Genomic DNA, 17,729 nt, shown 5'->3' on the forward strand with positions numbered 1-17,729 from the left:
AAGAAAGTGAGTCAAGTGAATCAAGAGTTCAGTTTCAATCATTGTAAATTCAAAATAAATACCTATTAGAGTCTAAATGGAGATGCTGAGGAGGCAGTTGGAATACAAAGTCTGGAGTTCAGGAGAGTTTCCAGGATGGAGATAAAAATTCAGAAATTGGCAGCATATAGGTTGTATTTTTTAAATTGCTCTTATTTTTTGTTTTTAGAATTTAGACTTAGCTAGTGCTTATTTATCCCATGATATTTTTTTTTTAGGGCTGCACCAGCAGCATATGGAGGTTCCCAGGCTAGAGGTCCAGTGGGAGCTGTAGCTACCGGCCTACGCCACAGCAATAGCAACTCAGGATATGAGCTGCATCTGTGACCTACACCCCAGCTCACAGCAATGCTGGATCCTTAACCCATTGAGCAAGGCCAGGGATCGAACCCACAACCTCATGGTTCCTAGTCAGATTTGCTAACCACTGAGCTACGACGGGGACTCCAATATTTTCTACTTTCAGTCAGTTGAGACAGGTATTTTTCTTTTTGGCCATGTAAATGAAAGTTGTGATGGCTAGAAGAATTGCCAAATTGTAATCACTAAACTGAAATGCAATTAATAATCACTACTTCGTGTGTTACAGAGCTAATGCTCATATAATCAGTATGAACCAACTTAGAAACAGTCTTTATAGGCATATTAAAAAAATAAATCTTGGAGTTCCTGCTGTGGTATAATGGGATCGGCTTCGTCTCTGCAACGCCAGATGAAGGTTCTTTCCTCAGCCCAGCGCAGTGAGTTAAAGGACCAGTGTGCCCTGTAGGTCATAACTGTGGCTTGGATCTGATCCCTGCCCCAGGAACTCCACATGCTGTATGGCAGTCAAAAAGGAAAAAATAGTAATAATAATAAATCTCTAGAGTTTCTGCTGTGGCAAAACAGGATTGGCAGCATCTCTGCAATGCCAGGAGGAGGTTCAATCCTTTTTGCAGCACAGTGGCATTGTTGCAGCTGTGGCATAGGTCATAACTGTGGCCCATATCTGATCTCTGGCCCAGGAATTCCATATGCTGTGGGACAGCCAAATAAATAAATAAATACATAGATAAATAAATCTCTAATTTTGAATCATCTCTGTTTTTATAAGATATTCTCTTGTCAGGAGTTCCTGTCGTGGCTCAGTGGTTAGCAAATCTGACCAGGAACCATGAGGTTGTGGGTTTGATCCCTGGCCTTGCTCAGTGGGTTAAGGATCTGGCATTGCTGTGAGCTGTGGTGTAGGTTGCAAACGCAGCTCGGATCCCGCAGTGCTGTGGCTCTGGTGTAGGCCAGTGGCTATGGCTCCGATTCGACCCCTAGCCTGGGAACCTCCATATGCTGTGAGAACAGCACAAGAAATGGCAAAAAGACAAAAAAAAAAAAAAAAAAAAAAAAAAAAAGATACACTCTTGTCATAGCAGACAACTGACTTGATAATTTCAGTCTTTAAACTAGAATATCTCTATATACTTTGTTTACTTGTTTAAATAATTCTGTATTCTAATGCATTAGACAGGCTTTCCGTTTTTTGAGGAGGAGGTGCATACCCATGAATACAGAAATTCCCTGGGCCAAGGATCAACCCACACCACAGCAGTGATGATGCTGGATCCTTTAACCATTGGGCCACCAGGGAACTCACAGAAAAGCTTTACCCTTTTTGTGTTTGTTCGTTTGCTTGTTTTGGGGCTGCACCTATGTCATATGAAAGTTCCTGGGCTAGGGGTCAAATTGGAGCTGCAGTTGCTGGCCTACACTACAGCCACAGCAACACTAGATCCAAGCTGCATCTGTGACTTCTGATGCAATTTGTGGCAATGCTGGATCCTTAACCCACTGAGCAAAGCCAGGGATCACCTTGCATCCTCACGGATACTAGTAGAATTTTTAACCCACCGAGCCACAATTGGAACTCCAAGCCTTTACTTTTTATAGTAGTTTTATTGATGAATATTTTTTCATACCATAAAATTCACTGATTTTTACTAAGTTTATAAGATTGTGCAGTCATCACTAAATGGTCAAATGGTAGCTTTACAGCTGTTTTCTCATCTCAGTACTAGCCTCGGAAGCCATTAATCTGCTTTCTTTGTACCCTTTCCTTTGTGGACATTTATATAAATAGAATCATTTATTTTCTTTTGCATTAGACTTTTCACTGCATAATATTTTTTAGAGTCATATCTGCTGTAAACTTAGTATTTATTAATTGTTAAATAGTATTTCATTGTATGGATAACACATTTTGTCTCTATCAATTGATTGACAAACAACCTAACTTTACATCTAAAGCAGCTGGAGAGAGAAGGACAAGAGCTAGTTAGTAGAAGGAAAGAAATCATAAAGATCAGAGCAGAAATCAATGAGACAGAAAAGAAGAAAACCATAGAAAAGATCAATGAAACTAAAAGCTGGTTCTGTGAAAAGATCAACAAAATTGATAAACCCTTAGCCAGACTTATCAAGAAAAAAGAGAGGACTCAAATCAATAAAATTAGAAATGAAAATGGAGAAGTAACAACGGACATCACAGAAATACAAAGGATCGTAAGAGACTACTATATGCAACCATACACCAATAAAACGGAAAACCCAGAAGAAATGGACAAATTCTTAGAAAAGTACAATCTTCCAAGACTAAACCAAGACAAAATAGAAAAGATGAACAGACCAATCAAAAGTACTGAAATTGAAACTGTGATTAAAAAATTTCCAACAAACAAAATCCAGGACCAGATGGCTTTACAGTCGAATTCTCTCAAATATTTAGAGGAGAGCTAACACCTATCCTTCTGAAACTATTCCAAAAAATTGCGGAGGAAAGGACACTCCTAAACTCATTCTATGAGGCCACCATCACTCTGATACCAAAGCCAGACAAAGATACCACAAAAAAATTACAGGCCAGTTTCACTGATGAACAGATGCAAAAATCCTCAACAAAATACTAGCAAGCTGAATCCAAGAATATATTAAAAGGATTGTACATCATGATCAAGTGGGATTTATATTAGAGGTGCAAAGATTCTTCAGTATCCGCAAATCAAACAGTGTGATTCACCACATTAACAAACTGAAGAATAAAAACCGTATGAGCCTCTCAATAGATGCAGAAAAACCCTTTGACAAAATCCAAAACCGTTTCTGATAAAAACCCTTCAGAAAGTGGGCAGAGAGAACCTACCTCAACATAATAAAGGCCACATATGACAAACCCATAGCTAATATCATTTTCAATGGTGAAAAGCTGAAAGAATTCCTGCTGAGATCAAGAACAAGACAAGGATGTCCACTCTTGCCACTACTATTCAGCATAGTTTTGGAAGTCCTAGCCATAGCAATCAGAAATAAAAGAAGTGAAAGGAATCCAGATTGGAAAGGAAGAAGTAAAACTATCACTATTTGCAGATGACATGATACTATACTAGACAATACTAAAGACTACTAGAAAACTGTTAGAGCTCGTCACTGAATTTGGCAAAGTCACAGGATACAAAGTTAATACGCAGAAATCAACTGCAATTTCTATATACTAACAATGAAAGATCAGAAAGAGAAATTAGGGAAGCAATTCCATTTACCATGGCATCCAAAAAAATAAAACACCTAGGAGTATACCTACCTAAAGAGACAAAAGACCTATACTCTGAAAACTATAAGACACCGATGAAAGAAATCAAAGATGACACAAATAGATGGAAAGACATACCGTGCTCTTGGATTGGAAGAGTTAATATTATTAAAACGACTGTACTACCCAAGGTACAGATTCAATACAATCCCTATCAAATTACCAAATATTTTAAAGTTTGTTTGGAAGCACAAAAGACCCAGAATAGCCGAAGACATCCTGAAAAAGAAAAATGTAGCTGGAGGCATCAGGCTCCCTGGCTTCAAACTATACTACAAAGCAACAGTCATGAAAACCATATGGTGCTGGCACAAAGATAGAGATATAGATCAGTAGAACAGGATAGAAAGCCCAGAATTAAACCCACGCACCTACAGTCAACTAACCTATGACAAAGGAGGCAAGGATATACAATGGAGAAGAGACAGCATGTTCAATAAGTGGTGCCAGGAAAACTGGACAGCCACATGGAAAAGAATGAAATCAGAACACTCCCTGAAATCAGAACACTCCCTAACACCATACACAAAAATAAACTCCAAATGGATTAAAGACCTAGATGTAACACCAGACACTATCAAACTCCTAGAGGAAAACATAGGCCAAACACTCTCTGACATAAACGACAGCAACATCTTCTCAGAGTGGCGCCACCTCTTAGAGTAATGACAGTAAAAACAAAAATAAACAAATGGGACCTGATTAAACTTAAAAGTTTCTGCACAGCAAAGGAAACCCTAAACAAAACAAAAAGACAACCCATATTCTGGGAGAAAATCTTTGCAAATGAATCAACTGACAAGGGATTAATCTCCAAAATTTATAAACACCTCCTACCACTCAATACCAAAAAAACAAACAACCCCATCAAAAAATGGGCAGAAGATCTAAAGAGACAGTTCTCCAAAGAAGACATACAGATGGCGAAAAAACACATGAAAAGATGTTCAGCATCCCTCATGATTAGAGAAATGCAAATCAAAACCACCATGAGGTACCACCTTACACCAGCCAGAATGGCCATCATCCAAAAGTCTACAGTAAGTAAGTGCTGGAGAGGGTGTGGAGAAAAAGGAACCCTATTCCACTGTTGGCGGGATTGTAAATTGGTGCAACCACTGTGGAAAACAGTGTGGAGATGCCTCAGAAAACTAAAAATAGAACTACTCTTTGATCCAGCAATCCCACTCCTGGGCATCTATCCAGAGAAAACCATGACTCGCAAAGATATATGTACTTCAGTGTTCATTGCAGCATTATTCACAATAGCCAAGACATGGAAACAACCTAAATGTCCATCGACAGAGGAGTGGATCAGGAAGATGTGGTACATATGCACAATGGAACATTACTCAGCCATTAAAAGGAATGGAATACCGGCATTTTTTGCAACATGGATGGACCTAGAAATTATGCTAAGTGAAGTCAGCCATACAATGAGACACCCAACATCAAATGCTATCGCTTACATGTGGAATCTGAAAAAAGGACACATTGAACTTCTTTGGAGAACAGATATTGACTCACAGACTTTGAAAAACTTAATGGTTTTCGAAAGAGAGAGGTTGGGGGGTGGGGAGATGTGCTGGAGGTTTAGGATGGAAATCCTGTAAAATTGGGTTGTGATGATCATTGTACAACTATAAATGTAATAAATTGAGTAATGTAAAAATTAAAAAATATTTTGAGATTCATATCTGCTACAAACTTAATCAGTACTTATTAATTGTTCAATAGTATTTCATTGTATGGATAATACCACATTTTGTCTCTATCAGTTGATTGCCACTCGATCTGTTTCTGGTTTTTGACCATTATAAATAGTGCAGCTGTGAACACTCATGTACAGGTCTTTCACGTGGATGTAAATTTTCATTTCTCGGGAGTTCCCGTCATGGCTCAGTGGTTAACGAATCCGACTAGGAACCATAAGGTTGAGGGTTCAATTCCTGGCCTTGCTCAGTGGGTTAAGGATCCGGCGTTACTGTAAGCTGTGGTGTAGGTTGCAAATGCGGCTTGGATCCCACATTGCTGTGGCTCTGGCGTAGGCCCGCGGCTACAGCTCCGATTGGACCCCTAGACTGGGAACCTCCATATGCCGCGGAGCAGCCCTAGAAAAGGCAAAAAAGACTAAATAAATAAATAAATAAATTTTAATTTCTCTTAGGTATACACTTGAGAATAGAATTGCTAGGTCATAGGGTAAAATTAAGGAAACTTTTAAAGAAATTGCCAAGCTGTTTTCTGAAGTGACTGTACCCATTTTACACTCTTATCTTCCAACATTAGGATTTCAATTACTCCAAATTCTTGCTAACACTTGTTATTAACTCCTTTTTTGATTATAACCATTCTGGTGGCTAGTGACTATAATCTAGCGAGGTGTTGTCTCTTTGTGATCCTCATTTGCATTTTCCTCATGATTAATGATGTAGAACATATTTTCCATATGCTTGTATATCTTTAGTAAATGTCTGTTCAAACTTTTTGCCTTTTTCAAATTAGGATGATTTGAAACTTGAAATTATTTCATCCATTAAGTTGGGATGGATTCCAATAAAGTATTTGTTAAGGAGTTCTTGTTGTGGCCCAGCAGGTTAAGAACCCGACCTAGTACCCACGGGGATGTGGGTTCCACCCTTGTCCTCACTCAGTGGTTTAAGGATCTGGCATTGCTATAGGCTGTGGTGTTTGCTGTAGGCTATGGTGTAGCGTGGCAGCTGCATCTCCGATTCGACCCTTAACCTGGAAACTTCCATATGCTGCAGTTATGGCTCTAAAAAGACCAAAAAAAAAAAAAAAGTGTTCATTAAATTTTAAATTCTATATGAATATTTAAGTCATTTTACTTATGGTTAGCCATCCTTCTAACTCTGAAATTTAACTAGCTTTCATTTGGCCATTTTCAGTCTTTAATAACTACTCAGTACCTGACTTAAAACACAGTAAAATGTGAAACCACTTTTTTCATTTGTGGTTTCAAATGAGTAGCAGGTAGATAATTGGAAATCAGTTATTTTATTTAACAATAATGTTTTAGAAAGTTCCCGTTGTAGCTCAGTGGTAACCAAACCCAACTAGTATCCATGAGGATACAGGTTTGTTCTCTGGCCCTGCTCAGTGGGCTAAGGATATGGTATTGCCACAAGCTATGGTGCAGGTCACAGATGTGGCTCGGATATGGCATTGTTGTGACTGTGGCATAGGCCAGCAGTTACAGCTGATTCAACTCCTAACTTGAGAACTTCCATATGCCATACCTGCAACCCTAAAATAATAATGTTTTAGGAGTTCTGTGTAGCTCAGCAGGTTAAGAATCTGGTGTTGTCACTGATGTGGCTCAGGTCACTGCTATGGCATGGGTTCAGTCCCTAGCCCAGGAACTTGCATATGCATGAGTGTAGCCAAAAAAAAAAAAAAAAAGTTTTAAAATTGTGTCATTTTTTGAGTGATAAAAACCTTAAATTTTTATAGCACTTGATGATATGGACAATATTTCATTTGCGGAGGAGTGTATGGACTAATTCAAAGTGCATTTGGTGATTACAGTCGCAGACAACATGGTCAAGCATTTCTAAACTTATCTCTGTATCTGCTGGGAATTGCTCCCTTGAGCCCTTAGGCTTAACCAATTTGTCACATCCTGCATGTGCTCTTTAAATAGTTAATCCATTTGAAGTTTCTATACATTAAATATTTGTTATCTTTACATAGAAAAGCATATGGCTCTTTATTTAAATATTAGTGCAGACATTTTTAACAAGAAAAAATGTGCCCTTTATTAGTTTTATAAGACCAAAAAATTAATTTTTCTATTTTATTCTATATTTCAAAAAGATTTTTTCCTCCTCAGATGCAGACCAACAACGAAGAGAGAAGCTCAAAAAGGAATTAGCACGATGTGAAAGGGAATTGAAATTCACTAAAACTGCAGGGCAGGCCAATTCTAAAAGTAATTCCAAGTCATTGTTTACCACTCTACAAAAGGTAAGATGGTATTTTTAGCTTTTAAAAGTAAATATTTCTAAGATACTTCATTGGTTGTGCAACCTCACTTTTTGGTGATGTTTAGTATAGGTCAGGGTTGGTAAACTTTCTGTAAACAGCCAAATAGTAAGTATTTTAGGATTTCCAGGCCACATAGTCTCTGTCACAATTATTGTGCCATTGGAAAGCAGCCATAGACAATACACAAATTAATGGATGTATCTTCGTTCCAGTAAAACTTTATTAACGAAAAGGACCATGGGCCAGATTTGACTGTAAACTCTAGTTTGCTGACCCTGCTATAGGATTTTTGTGATACCTTTTATCATCTCATCAAGGAAGTTCTCTTCTATTCCCAGTTTGCTAAAAGGATATTTTTCCTTTCTCATGAATGCATGTTAATTTTGTCAGATACTTTTTCTGCATTTTTTGAAATGATGATACAATTTTTCTCTTTTATCTGTACAAATGTAGTGAATTATAATTGTTTCTAATGTTCAATTTTTGCATCCCTAGTATAAACACAACTTTGTCATGATATAATATTACCTTTTTTTAGTACATTGCCAGATACAGTTGCTAATATTTTGTTTAGAATTTTAGCATGTATGTCTATTATCGATAGTGACCTGTCATATTCCCTTTTTTCTACTGTCAGATTTTGTTAGCCTCATAATATAAAAGTGGACCCTATTACTTCTTTTTCTAAGTAGTTTACGTAAGGTTGGAATTATTCCTTGAATTTGATGGAACTCAACATTAAAATTGTCTGGGCCTAGAGTTTTCTTTGTGAGAAGACTTTTGATTGATTCAGTTTTTGAAATCATTATAGAACTATTTTCATAAGTTGTATGTATGTAGAAAGCTGTCCATTTCATCTAAATTTTCAAATTCTTGACATAGACTTCCTCATAATATAATCTCTCTTGAATATGTATTATTTCCTCTTTTTATCCCAATGTTTATTTGTGCCTTCTTTCTTTTATTATTATCAATAGAGATTGGTCAGTTTTATTGATCTTTTTAAGGGCACATTTTTTTACTCCATTGATCCTCTCTTTTGTATTTTGTTTTCTAGTTCAGTAATGTTCATAGTTATCTTTATTTTCCTCTTTTAGCTTTGAGTTTATGTTTCAGTACTTTTTTCTACTTCCACTTAGCTTATTTTAGGCCTCACTTCTTTCATTGTATAAGCATCTTTTTTTTTTTTCTTTTTTTGTAATTTCTTGGGCCACTCCTGCGGCATATGGAGGTTACCAGGCTAGAGATCGAATCGGAGCTGTAGACTCCGGCCTATGCCAGAGCCACAGCAATGTGGGATCCAAGCCGCATCTGCAACCCACACCACAACTACGGCAACGCCGGATCCTTAACCCACTGAGCAAAGCCAGGGATCGAACCCACAACCTCATGGTTCCTAGTCGGATTTGTTAACCACTGCGCCATGACAGGAACTCCTGTATAAGCATTTTTAAGGCTACATATTTTCCTCCAAGTGCTGCTACAGCTGCATTTGACAAGTTTTGATATGTGGTATTTTTATTATGGTACAATTAAAGTATTTTACACTTTCCAGTATAATTTCTTCTTTGAATCAAGAGTCTTTTAGAAGTGTTCTTAATTTCTATGTCTGTTTTTTTCTTGGTTTTCTTTTTGTTACAGATTTATAGCCTAAGGGTTATTTTGATAAGGAAATATCTGTATGATACCCATTTCTTGAAATTTATGGTCCAATAGGTGGATAATTTTTTAATGCCCTATGTCATTATATGTTTAAAAATAAAATGTATTTTATAGCTATATGCAGCATTTAGTATAGAGTATATTCATTAGATTAAGCTTCATATTTTTCAGATGTTTGAATCTACTAATTTTTTTGTCTGATTAATCATTTATTAAGAGAAATCCTTCACATGATTATGTATTTAGCTATTTCTCCAAAAATTAGTACTACCAATTTTTGTTTTCTATATTTTGAGTCTAAGTTATTACATACATACATAGAAATGATATATTTTCTTGGTGAATCAAACCTGTTATCACTGTGCTTTGAACTTCGTTGTCTGAATGCTTTTTGGGGTTTTTGTTTTTGTTTTTGTTTTTTTTTTTTGTCTTTTTGCCTTTTTCTAGGGCCACTCCTGTGGCATATGGAGGTTCCCAGGCTAGGGGTCGAATCAGACCTGTAGCCTCCAGCCTACACCGCAGCAACAGCAACTCAGGATCTAAGCCATGTCTGCGACCTACACCACAGATCACAGCAATGCCAGATCCTTAACCCACTGAGCAAGGCCAGGGATCAAACCCACAACCTCATGGTTCCTGGTCAGATTTGCCAACCACTGAGCCACGACAGGAACTCCGCTTTTTGTGTGAAAGCATTTTCTCGTCATGATATGGTTAAACCAGTTTTGATTTCATTAGTATTTCTTTGGTGTATATTTTTTTCCCATTTTTTTAATGCTGATATTTTAGATGAATTCTGAAATTTTAGGTGGTTCTGATTATTCACTCTGGTATCTTTGTTCTTTAAAGTGGAGCATTTAGTATGTTTTTATTTCTGCTTTCTTGTACTTTCTGTTTGGCCGACAGTAGTAGGCAGAATTCTTAGCCCCACAAGGATCCCTACACTTAAACAACCCCCTCCTCTAGAGTGAATGCTGCATCTATAACTTGCTTCTAACCCATAGGATGCGGCAATAGTGATGGGATGTCACATCCATAAATATGTTACATGGCAAAGTGAAGGAAATTTCCCACATAGTTTGAGAGAAAAGGAAAATAGATGTGGAAGTATTTCTGCAGTGACTACTGTTCCCCTCCCCGAGCCACACCAAGGAAACAGGGAAAGGGAAATGTTCTTCCCTGAGAGCTTAGGGTGGGGTTCTTAGCGGGAAAGCCCACAAGAGGGTACGAACTCCCCAAGTCTCAGAGGCTTCGTACTCTCATGCTAGTTCACACTTAGGCTCTAGCAATTAGCTAAAAGCTTCTAGCATAATCTTCTTAACTGTTTATATGGCATTCAGTGGCATCTGTCCCAAATAAGCAAATGCTCAGGTCCTATTTCTCCCTGCAGGTACCTGTCTCACTCTAGATTTAGGTTGGTTGGTTGCTTTGTGACCTTAGTTCTCTCATTAGTTCAAGAAAAATCACTAATTTGCAGTTTGTCCAGTTTTGTTGTAATGGGGAGAGCTAGGCTCTTTCTGTCTTCATCTCTCTGCTGAAACTGAAGTCTTTTTGTATGAGCGATGATCTCTTTTTTAAAACTTTTTAATTTTGAAAATTTTAGCATTGGAATTCCCATTGCAGCACAGCAGGTTAAAGGATCAGGCATTGTCTCAGCAGCAGCATGGGTTTGATCCCAAGCCCAGTACATAGGTTAGCTATCTGGTGTTGCCACAGCTCTGTGGCATAGGTCGCAGCTATGGCTCGATTCCATCCCTGGCCCAGGAATTTCCATATGCTGCAAGTGTGGCCAAAAGAAAAAGAAAAGAAAATTTTAGCGTCTATAACAATAGTATAGTATAGAGTATGTTCTTGTCCCCCAGGTATGACAATGATCAGTTTGTGGCCAGACTTATTTCATGTGTATCTCCTCACTCACTAACCCCATCCCAGATTATTTTGATGCAAATACCAGATATATAATTTTATCTAAAAATATTTCTGTATGTATCTAAAAGTTTACAGTATCATATATCTTAAAATTAATCATCAAATATCCAGTATTCAGATTTCCCCATTGTCTTTTTTTTTAGTTTTTTCGAATTTGAATCTAAATAATTTCAACCAATTGATAAATTTCTTTTAATATATAATTTCTCCTTCCCCCTCCTTTTTATCCCTCTACAGTTTACGTATTGGAAAAAAATGAGTCATTTGTCTCAACTTAAAGTTTTTGTGGATGATCTAGGTAATGCAGATTTAAGCTGCAGGCTTGTGTGGAGGGAGTATATGATTTCAGATTCTCAAAGGCCAGTGTGCCAGTGTTCAAGATGGGCAAGTTTCTTTGCAAGTCACCTAGTTGGGGTGTAGCCATTGAGAGGATCCTGGATTCATAAGCATGGTGTCCTAGACTGTCTAGTTTAGTCCCTGAGCTTTGTTTTCTGTCTCCTAGCAACTGGGAGATGGAAACTCTTGCCCATTGATAGAAGCCATTTTCACTGCTCTTTCCATTGTTCACGAAGGTGTGACATATCAGCAGACAAGGGAAAGACCAAGGGCATTTGTGATTAATAATGAGCCCAGATCCCTTTTGTTTGAAAAGTTTGAGGGAACTGTACTTCCCAGTTTTTAGTTGGAAGTTATGTCATCGTATTGACACTTTATAAAGACTGCCCTGGCAGCAAGGAAGGACAGACTAATTACATGACATTTGCGTATGGAAAAGAAAATGATTAAGACATCTATGAAATAGAAGCAGGAGCACAAGGAATATATATTTATGAGACATTTTGAAAGTAGAATCCCCAGGAGTTCCTGTTGTGGTGCAACAGAAACGAATCCAGCAAGTATCCATAAGGATGTGGGTTCTATCTCTGGCCTCGCTCAGTGGGTCAGGGTTCTGGTGTTGCCATGAGCTGTGGTCTAGGTTCCAGATGTGGCTTGGATCCCTGCATTGCTGTGGCTGTGGTGTAGGACGGCAGTTGTAGCTCTGATTTGACCCCCAGCCTGGGAACTTACTATATGCCACAAGTGTGGACCTCAAAAGAAAAAAAAAAAAAGTAGAATTCCCAGGACTTGGTGACTGATTCAGGATATTAAGAGGAAGAGTCAGGAGTTATAGAGGTTCCCAAGTTTCTGGCTTGGGCAACTGGGAGGATGGTGATCATTCACTGAATTATTGATAACAGGACAAAGTAAAGTTTTTCTTTGGGAGTAGATGATGTAATGTGTGAGTTTCCTCGTTTGGACCTGTTTGATTGGCAGTGCATTTGGAACATCTAATATATTCTGTGGAGAGTTGCATATAAGCATCTGTGTCAGAAAAGAGCATCTGGGATGAAAACAGATTTGGGAATCATCAGCAAAGCTGTAAATATTTCTAAGAGTCCACAAGACTGTTATATAGATAAAAGGACCAGAAATAGAGCTACTTCCTTTAGAATAAACTTACTATACACTGTACCATACTTTGCCATCTGAGAATCTATTCATCAGTATTTGACTTACATGTATTTTCATTTTTAGTGATTATACTTTTAACTGAAAGTTTAAAATATTTTTCTATTATTTAGCATTTGGAATATAAATATTTGTATTTTGAGATAAGAATGGGATTTGTTGAAAATATCTAATTAATTCTGTAAATGTAAGATGATTTCCATTCATTTTGCCTTTAGTCACTGTAACCCTGTAACTTTTTGTCTCTATAGTTCATTTATGTTTTTAAATAGGTATATTTTTATTCCATTAAGAATTCACAGTAATTTGCAGTTTTCTTATGTTTTTTTATAATACTTGATAAATGTTCAGGTACATTCAAATTAGAATTATTTGGGGCATAGTATTTTAAAAATTAGATGGGTTTTTTGATTAACAGAATAGTTTTGTTTTATTTTTGTCTTTTTTGTCTTTTTAGGGCCATACCCACAGTATGTAGAGGTTCCCAGGCTAGGGATCGAATCAGAGCTGTAGCCGCCGGCCTACACCAGAGCCACAGCAATGCGGGATCTGAGCCGAGTTTGCGACATATACCACAGCTCCCATCGCCGGATCCTTTAACCCACTGAGCAAGGGCAGGGATCGAACCTCCAACCTCATGGTTCCTAGTCGGATTTGTTAACCATTGTGCCACAACGGGAACTCCTGGTTTTTCATTTTTTATTAAATAACCGTTACCGATAAGAATTTTCTCATAGGCAGTCTAATGCCTTATGCATTTCTGCCTGCTCTGATCTGTTTCTACTGATCCCAAGTGTAAATAATTCCTGTGATTGTTATTTAACAGCCCTAAATGATTTTTCAGAGCATAAATTAGAAATTGCTTTCCAGGGAGCCAAACACCTCTGGTCTATACAGTGCAGTGTGAGTCTAGTTTGGAAACGCTTTTTAAAACTAATATTTTCTAAAAAAAACTAACATATTAGAGTCATTGACTAAACTGTACCCTAATAATGCTAAGATACTTAGTTGCTTTGAGTAATTTTACCTTATATTTGGGATAGGATTAGAAAGCACTAGGAGGAGTCCCCATCGTGGCTCAGCAGTTAACGAAACTAACTAGTATCCATGAGGATGCCGGTTCAATCCCTGGCCTCGCTAGTGGGTTAAGGATCCAGCATTGCCATAAGCTGTGTAGGTCACAGATACGGCTCGGATCCCGGGTTGCTGTGGCTGTGGTATAGGACGGCAGTTGTACCTCTGATTCGACCCCTAGCCTGAGAACCTCGATATGCCACAGGTGTGGCCCTAAAAAGACAAAAGCCGAAAAAAAAAGGGCACTTGGAAAGGAAATAGGTTGCTTGACTTATTTTAAGCAAGTCACACTATCCTATTATCTGCAATTTCCTTACTGAGATAAATCATTACCTAAGTTAGCTGATTTGTTCACTGCCAGGAAAGGAATTAACATCAGTTTAAAATTCCTGATTGGTAGAAAAATCTAAAAATGTAGAATTTTCAAATGAGTTTGTAACATAGGTAATATGACATAATGGGAAGAGCACAGGTTTGCCTGGGTTGAAACCTGTGAGACTTTGCACCTCAGTTTCTGCATCTATAAAATGGAGGTAATGTGATGATTACATGAGTAGTACATGTAAAATTAGAACAGTATCTGGCACGTGGTACACACTCTGTACTGGTTAGTAACAGTGATAGAAGGTATTATTCCTCTTCTATTCTCCTCAATGGCAGCAACAGTACCTTGTGCATGGAAAGCGCTCGGCTCCTTTCTGATTCAGCTTGTTTATCTTCCTCTTATTTTCCTCCCCATGAGCTTGTAGGACAGATATAACTGACTAAATCCTAGCCTTTTTCTTTAACTTCTGTGTAACTTCCCCTCTACCATTTAGTAAAGTGCCTCAGAGTTCTGTAAAAAGTACAAGAGTGTCCGCGAAGTCTGGGATCGTAGACGAGGTTTCTCGGGCGTCTAGTCTGTAAAAAAATAAAATATTACCTCCACTCTTAAACCTTATAGAGAGATACCTGTAGAAATAGTTCTTCCAAATCCAATAGAGCAGGCCAAAATGCCTTCCCTTTCAAAGCTTTCCCCACTCATGAGAAGCTGAGAAAGAAACATATGTAAACTTTTTATGGAATAAATCTTTCTTAATTATGTTTAAAATATCAGCTCCTTAAATCAGAGCTCCACACATTGTGAGGAGAAGTTTCTTTTCATTTCCTCAAAGCCTTTAAGTCGCAGAGGAACTGCAGGCACTGAAGATGGCCGGGGTGACAAAACAGAAGAGGCAGATGCCACCACCATCAGTGGTTGAGAAGGAGATTAGTGCTCATGATTGGTCTAGAAACTCAGGAAAAACTTGAGATCTACCTCAGTACACAAGTTCAAGACCACAAATATGGGTATATGTTCCTAATCATCTTTTTAGTCTCCCAAAGAAAAATGATTGCTACTGGGTATATTTAGAATTATATTTTTATATATTAATAATTCAAAAGCTTGAATATAATTTCATATACAAATTTCCAGGAACATATAGGTTAATTTTGTAGAGTCTTGAGGCAACCATTTTAATGTATAATCTGGAGATCCCCAATTATATGAATTTGTAAATGTAATTGATCACTGTCAAACCAAATGTTCTTAGCCTTCAGGAGAACCACAAGATGAAGATGATGTGTTAATTGAAGAAGTGAATGGATTTCCGTCCTTTACAAGGTCACCGGTAACATCTTCAGAGAGACTACACCCAGGTCTACCTAAATCTGAGAAAGTCCTCACAAACGGTACTGAGAACAACTCCAGTTCCCCACTGTCTAGCATGGACTACGCTGCCTCTGGGCCCAGGAAGTCATACTCTGGAACCTCCTGCAGCAGAAGGCCCAGGGGCGCATTCCCAAATTCCCACCGGTTTCAGTTAGTTATTTCAAAAGCACCCAGTGGGGACCTTTTGGATAAACATTCTGAACTCTTTTCTAACAGACATTTGCCGTTTACCCCACGCACTTTAAAATCAGAAGCAAAATCTTTTCTATCACAGTATCGATATTATACACCTGCCAAAAGAAAAAAGGATTTTACAAATCAGCGGATAGAAGCTGAAACCCAAACTGATTTAAGCAGGTATGACGTAACAGCCAATAGCAAATCTGTCAGGATATAGTGGAAATTAAACCATATTCCTTATTTTATATCATGTACCTTATGTGCCAGACTTAAGGTCTGGTAGTGCCCTTTTGTTTGGAATGAGATCAGTGTGACTTTACCTTTTGCATGAATCACTAGAACTATCAGAGGAATTGTTGAAAAATAAATAGCTATTAAACTTGTCGGGCATTCCCATCGTCGCTTGGTGGTTAATGAACCCAACTAGTATCCATGAGGATGCGAGTTCAATCCCTGGCCTTGCTCAGTGGGTTAGGGGTCCGGTGTTGCCATGAGCTGTGCTATGGGCCGCAGACACAGCTCAGATCCTGCATTGCTCTGGCTGTGGTGTAGGCCGGCAGCTGTAGCTCCGATCCAACTCCAAGCCTGGGAACCTCCTTATGCCTCGGGTGCAGCCCTAAAAATACATACATACATACACACACACACCCCTTGTCAATCCCCTTCTAAACATGAATGTTGCATATTTTAGTTTATTATTTCAAACATAGTACTAGAACGTCAATATGTTTTTTAAAATAAACTTTCGGAGGATCCTTTAAATGTCATCAGTGTTTGTGTAATTGCATCTATTGATTTATGTTAGAAATGGCAAAACAGAACTTTGTCTAGATACTCATGTTGCAACAGAAGAAAGGGTGGGGGAAAAATGTAATTGTAATGTATACATGTAAGGATAACCTGACCCCCTTGCTGTACAGTGGGAAAATAAAAAAAAATTATAAAAAAAAAAAGAAAGAAATGGCAAAACAATGGGCTGTATAGGAGAAAAAAGCAAGTGTTAGTCTAACTACCCCTGTGCTCCCTTCCCCGCAACAACTCCCCAGGTACAATGTAGATAATTGGGATAATTTCTAGAAATTAAGTATAATTTGCCTCAATAATATTTTCATATACAGTGATGCCTGGCACATAATAAATATTCATTAAATATTGCCAAATGATTGAAGAAACGAATCTTATAAAGTATTGAGTTTAACAGATTTGTGATTGTTTTTCCTAGTGTTACATAAATGAATATTTACCTGGTGTTAGATTTTAAATTATTTTAAAAAGTAAAAAATAATTTATGAATAGTATTTTCTCTGTGTAAAAATAAGAGGTATAGTAAGATCAGTCTGTATACATTTAAAAAATTAAAGAATTGAATCCAGTGGTAGAATTTTTCAAGTGAGGAAGAAATGAGGAAATCAAATGTACTTTTATGATTATATTTTGACATTTTTTTCTATATATAATGATTTTTATTTTTTCCCATTATAGCTGGTTTACAGTGTTCTGTCAGTTTTCTACTGTACAGCATGGTGACCCAGTTATACATACATATATACATTCTTTTTTCCCACATTATTATGCTCCATCGTAAGTGACTAGATATAGTTCCCAGTGCTACACAGCAGGATCTCATTGCTAATCCATTCCAAAGGCTATAGTCTGCATCTATTTACCTCAAGCTCCCATTCCATCCCATTCCCCCTTGGCAATCACAAGTCTATTCTCCAAGTCCATGATTTTCTATTCTGTGGAAAGAAAAGGTTCATTTGTGCCATATATTAGATTCCAGATATAGGTGATGTCACATGGTATTTGTCTCTTTAAGACTTACTTTACTCAGTATGGGAGTCTCTAGTTCCATCCATGTTGCTGCAAATGGCATTATTTTGTTCTTTTTTATGGCTGAGTACTATTCCATTGTGTATATGTACCACATCTTCCTAATCCAGTTGTCTGTCGATGGACATTTGGGTTGTTTCTGTCTCCTGGGTATTGTGAATAGTGTTGCAATGAACATACGGGTGC

General features: G+C 37.7%; 1 protein-coding gene across 5 annotated transcripts in view; it reads left to right on the plus strand.

Moving 5' to 3' along the window:
* The window catches only part of SPATA7 (spermatogenesis associated 7), a 58,957-nt gene that overhangs the window by 22,930 nt on the left and 18,298 nt on the right, over window positions 1–17,729 (plus strand). For all 5 annotated transcript variants that reach the window (XM_013978348.2, XM_013978347.2, XM_021098001.1 and 2 more), the window contains 2 exon segments: window positions 7,509–7,642; window positions 15,412–15,887. In XM_013978348.2, the coding sequence (XP_013833802.1) occupies window positions 7,509–7,642; window positions 15,412–15,887 (610 nt within the window).

This window comes from Sus scrofa, chromosome 7 (assembly GCF_000003025.6).
Source record: "Sus scrofa isolate TJ Tabasco breed Duroc chromosome 7, Sscrofa11.1, whole genome shotgun sequence".
Classification (NCBI taxonomy): Eukaryota; Metazoa; Chordata; class Mammalia; order Artiodactyla; family Suidae; genus Sus; species Sus scrofa.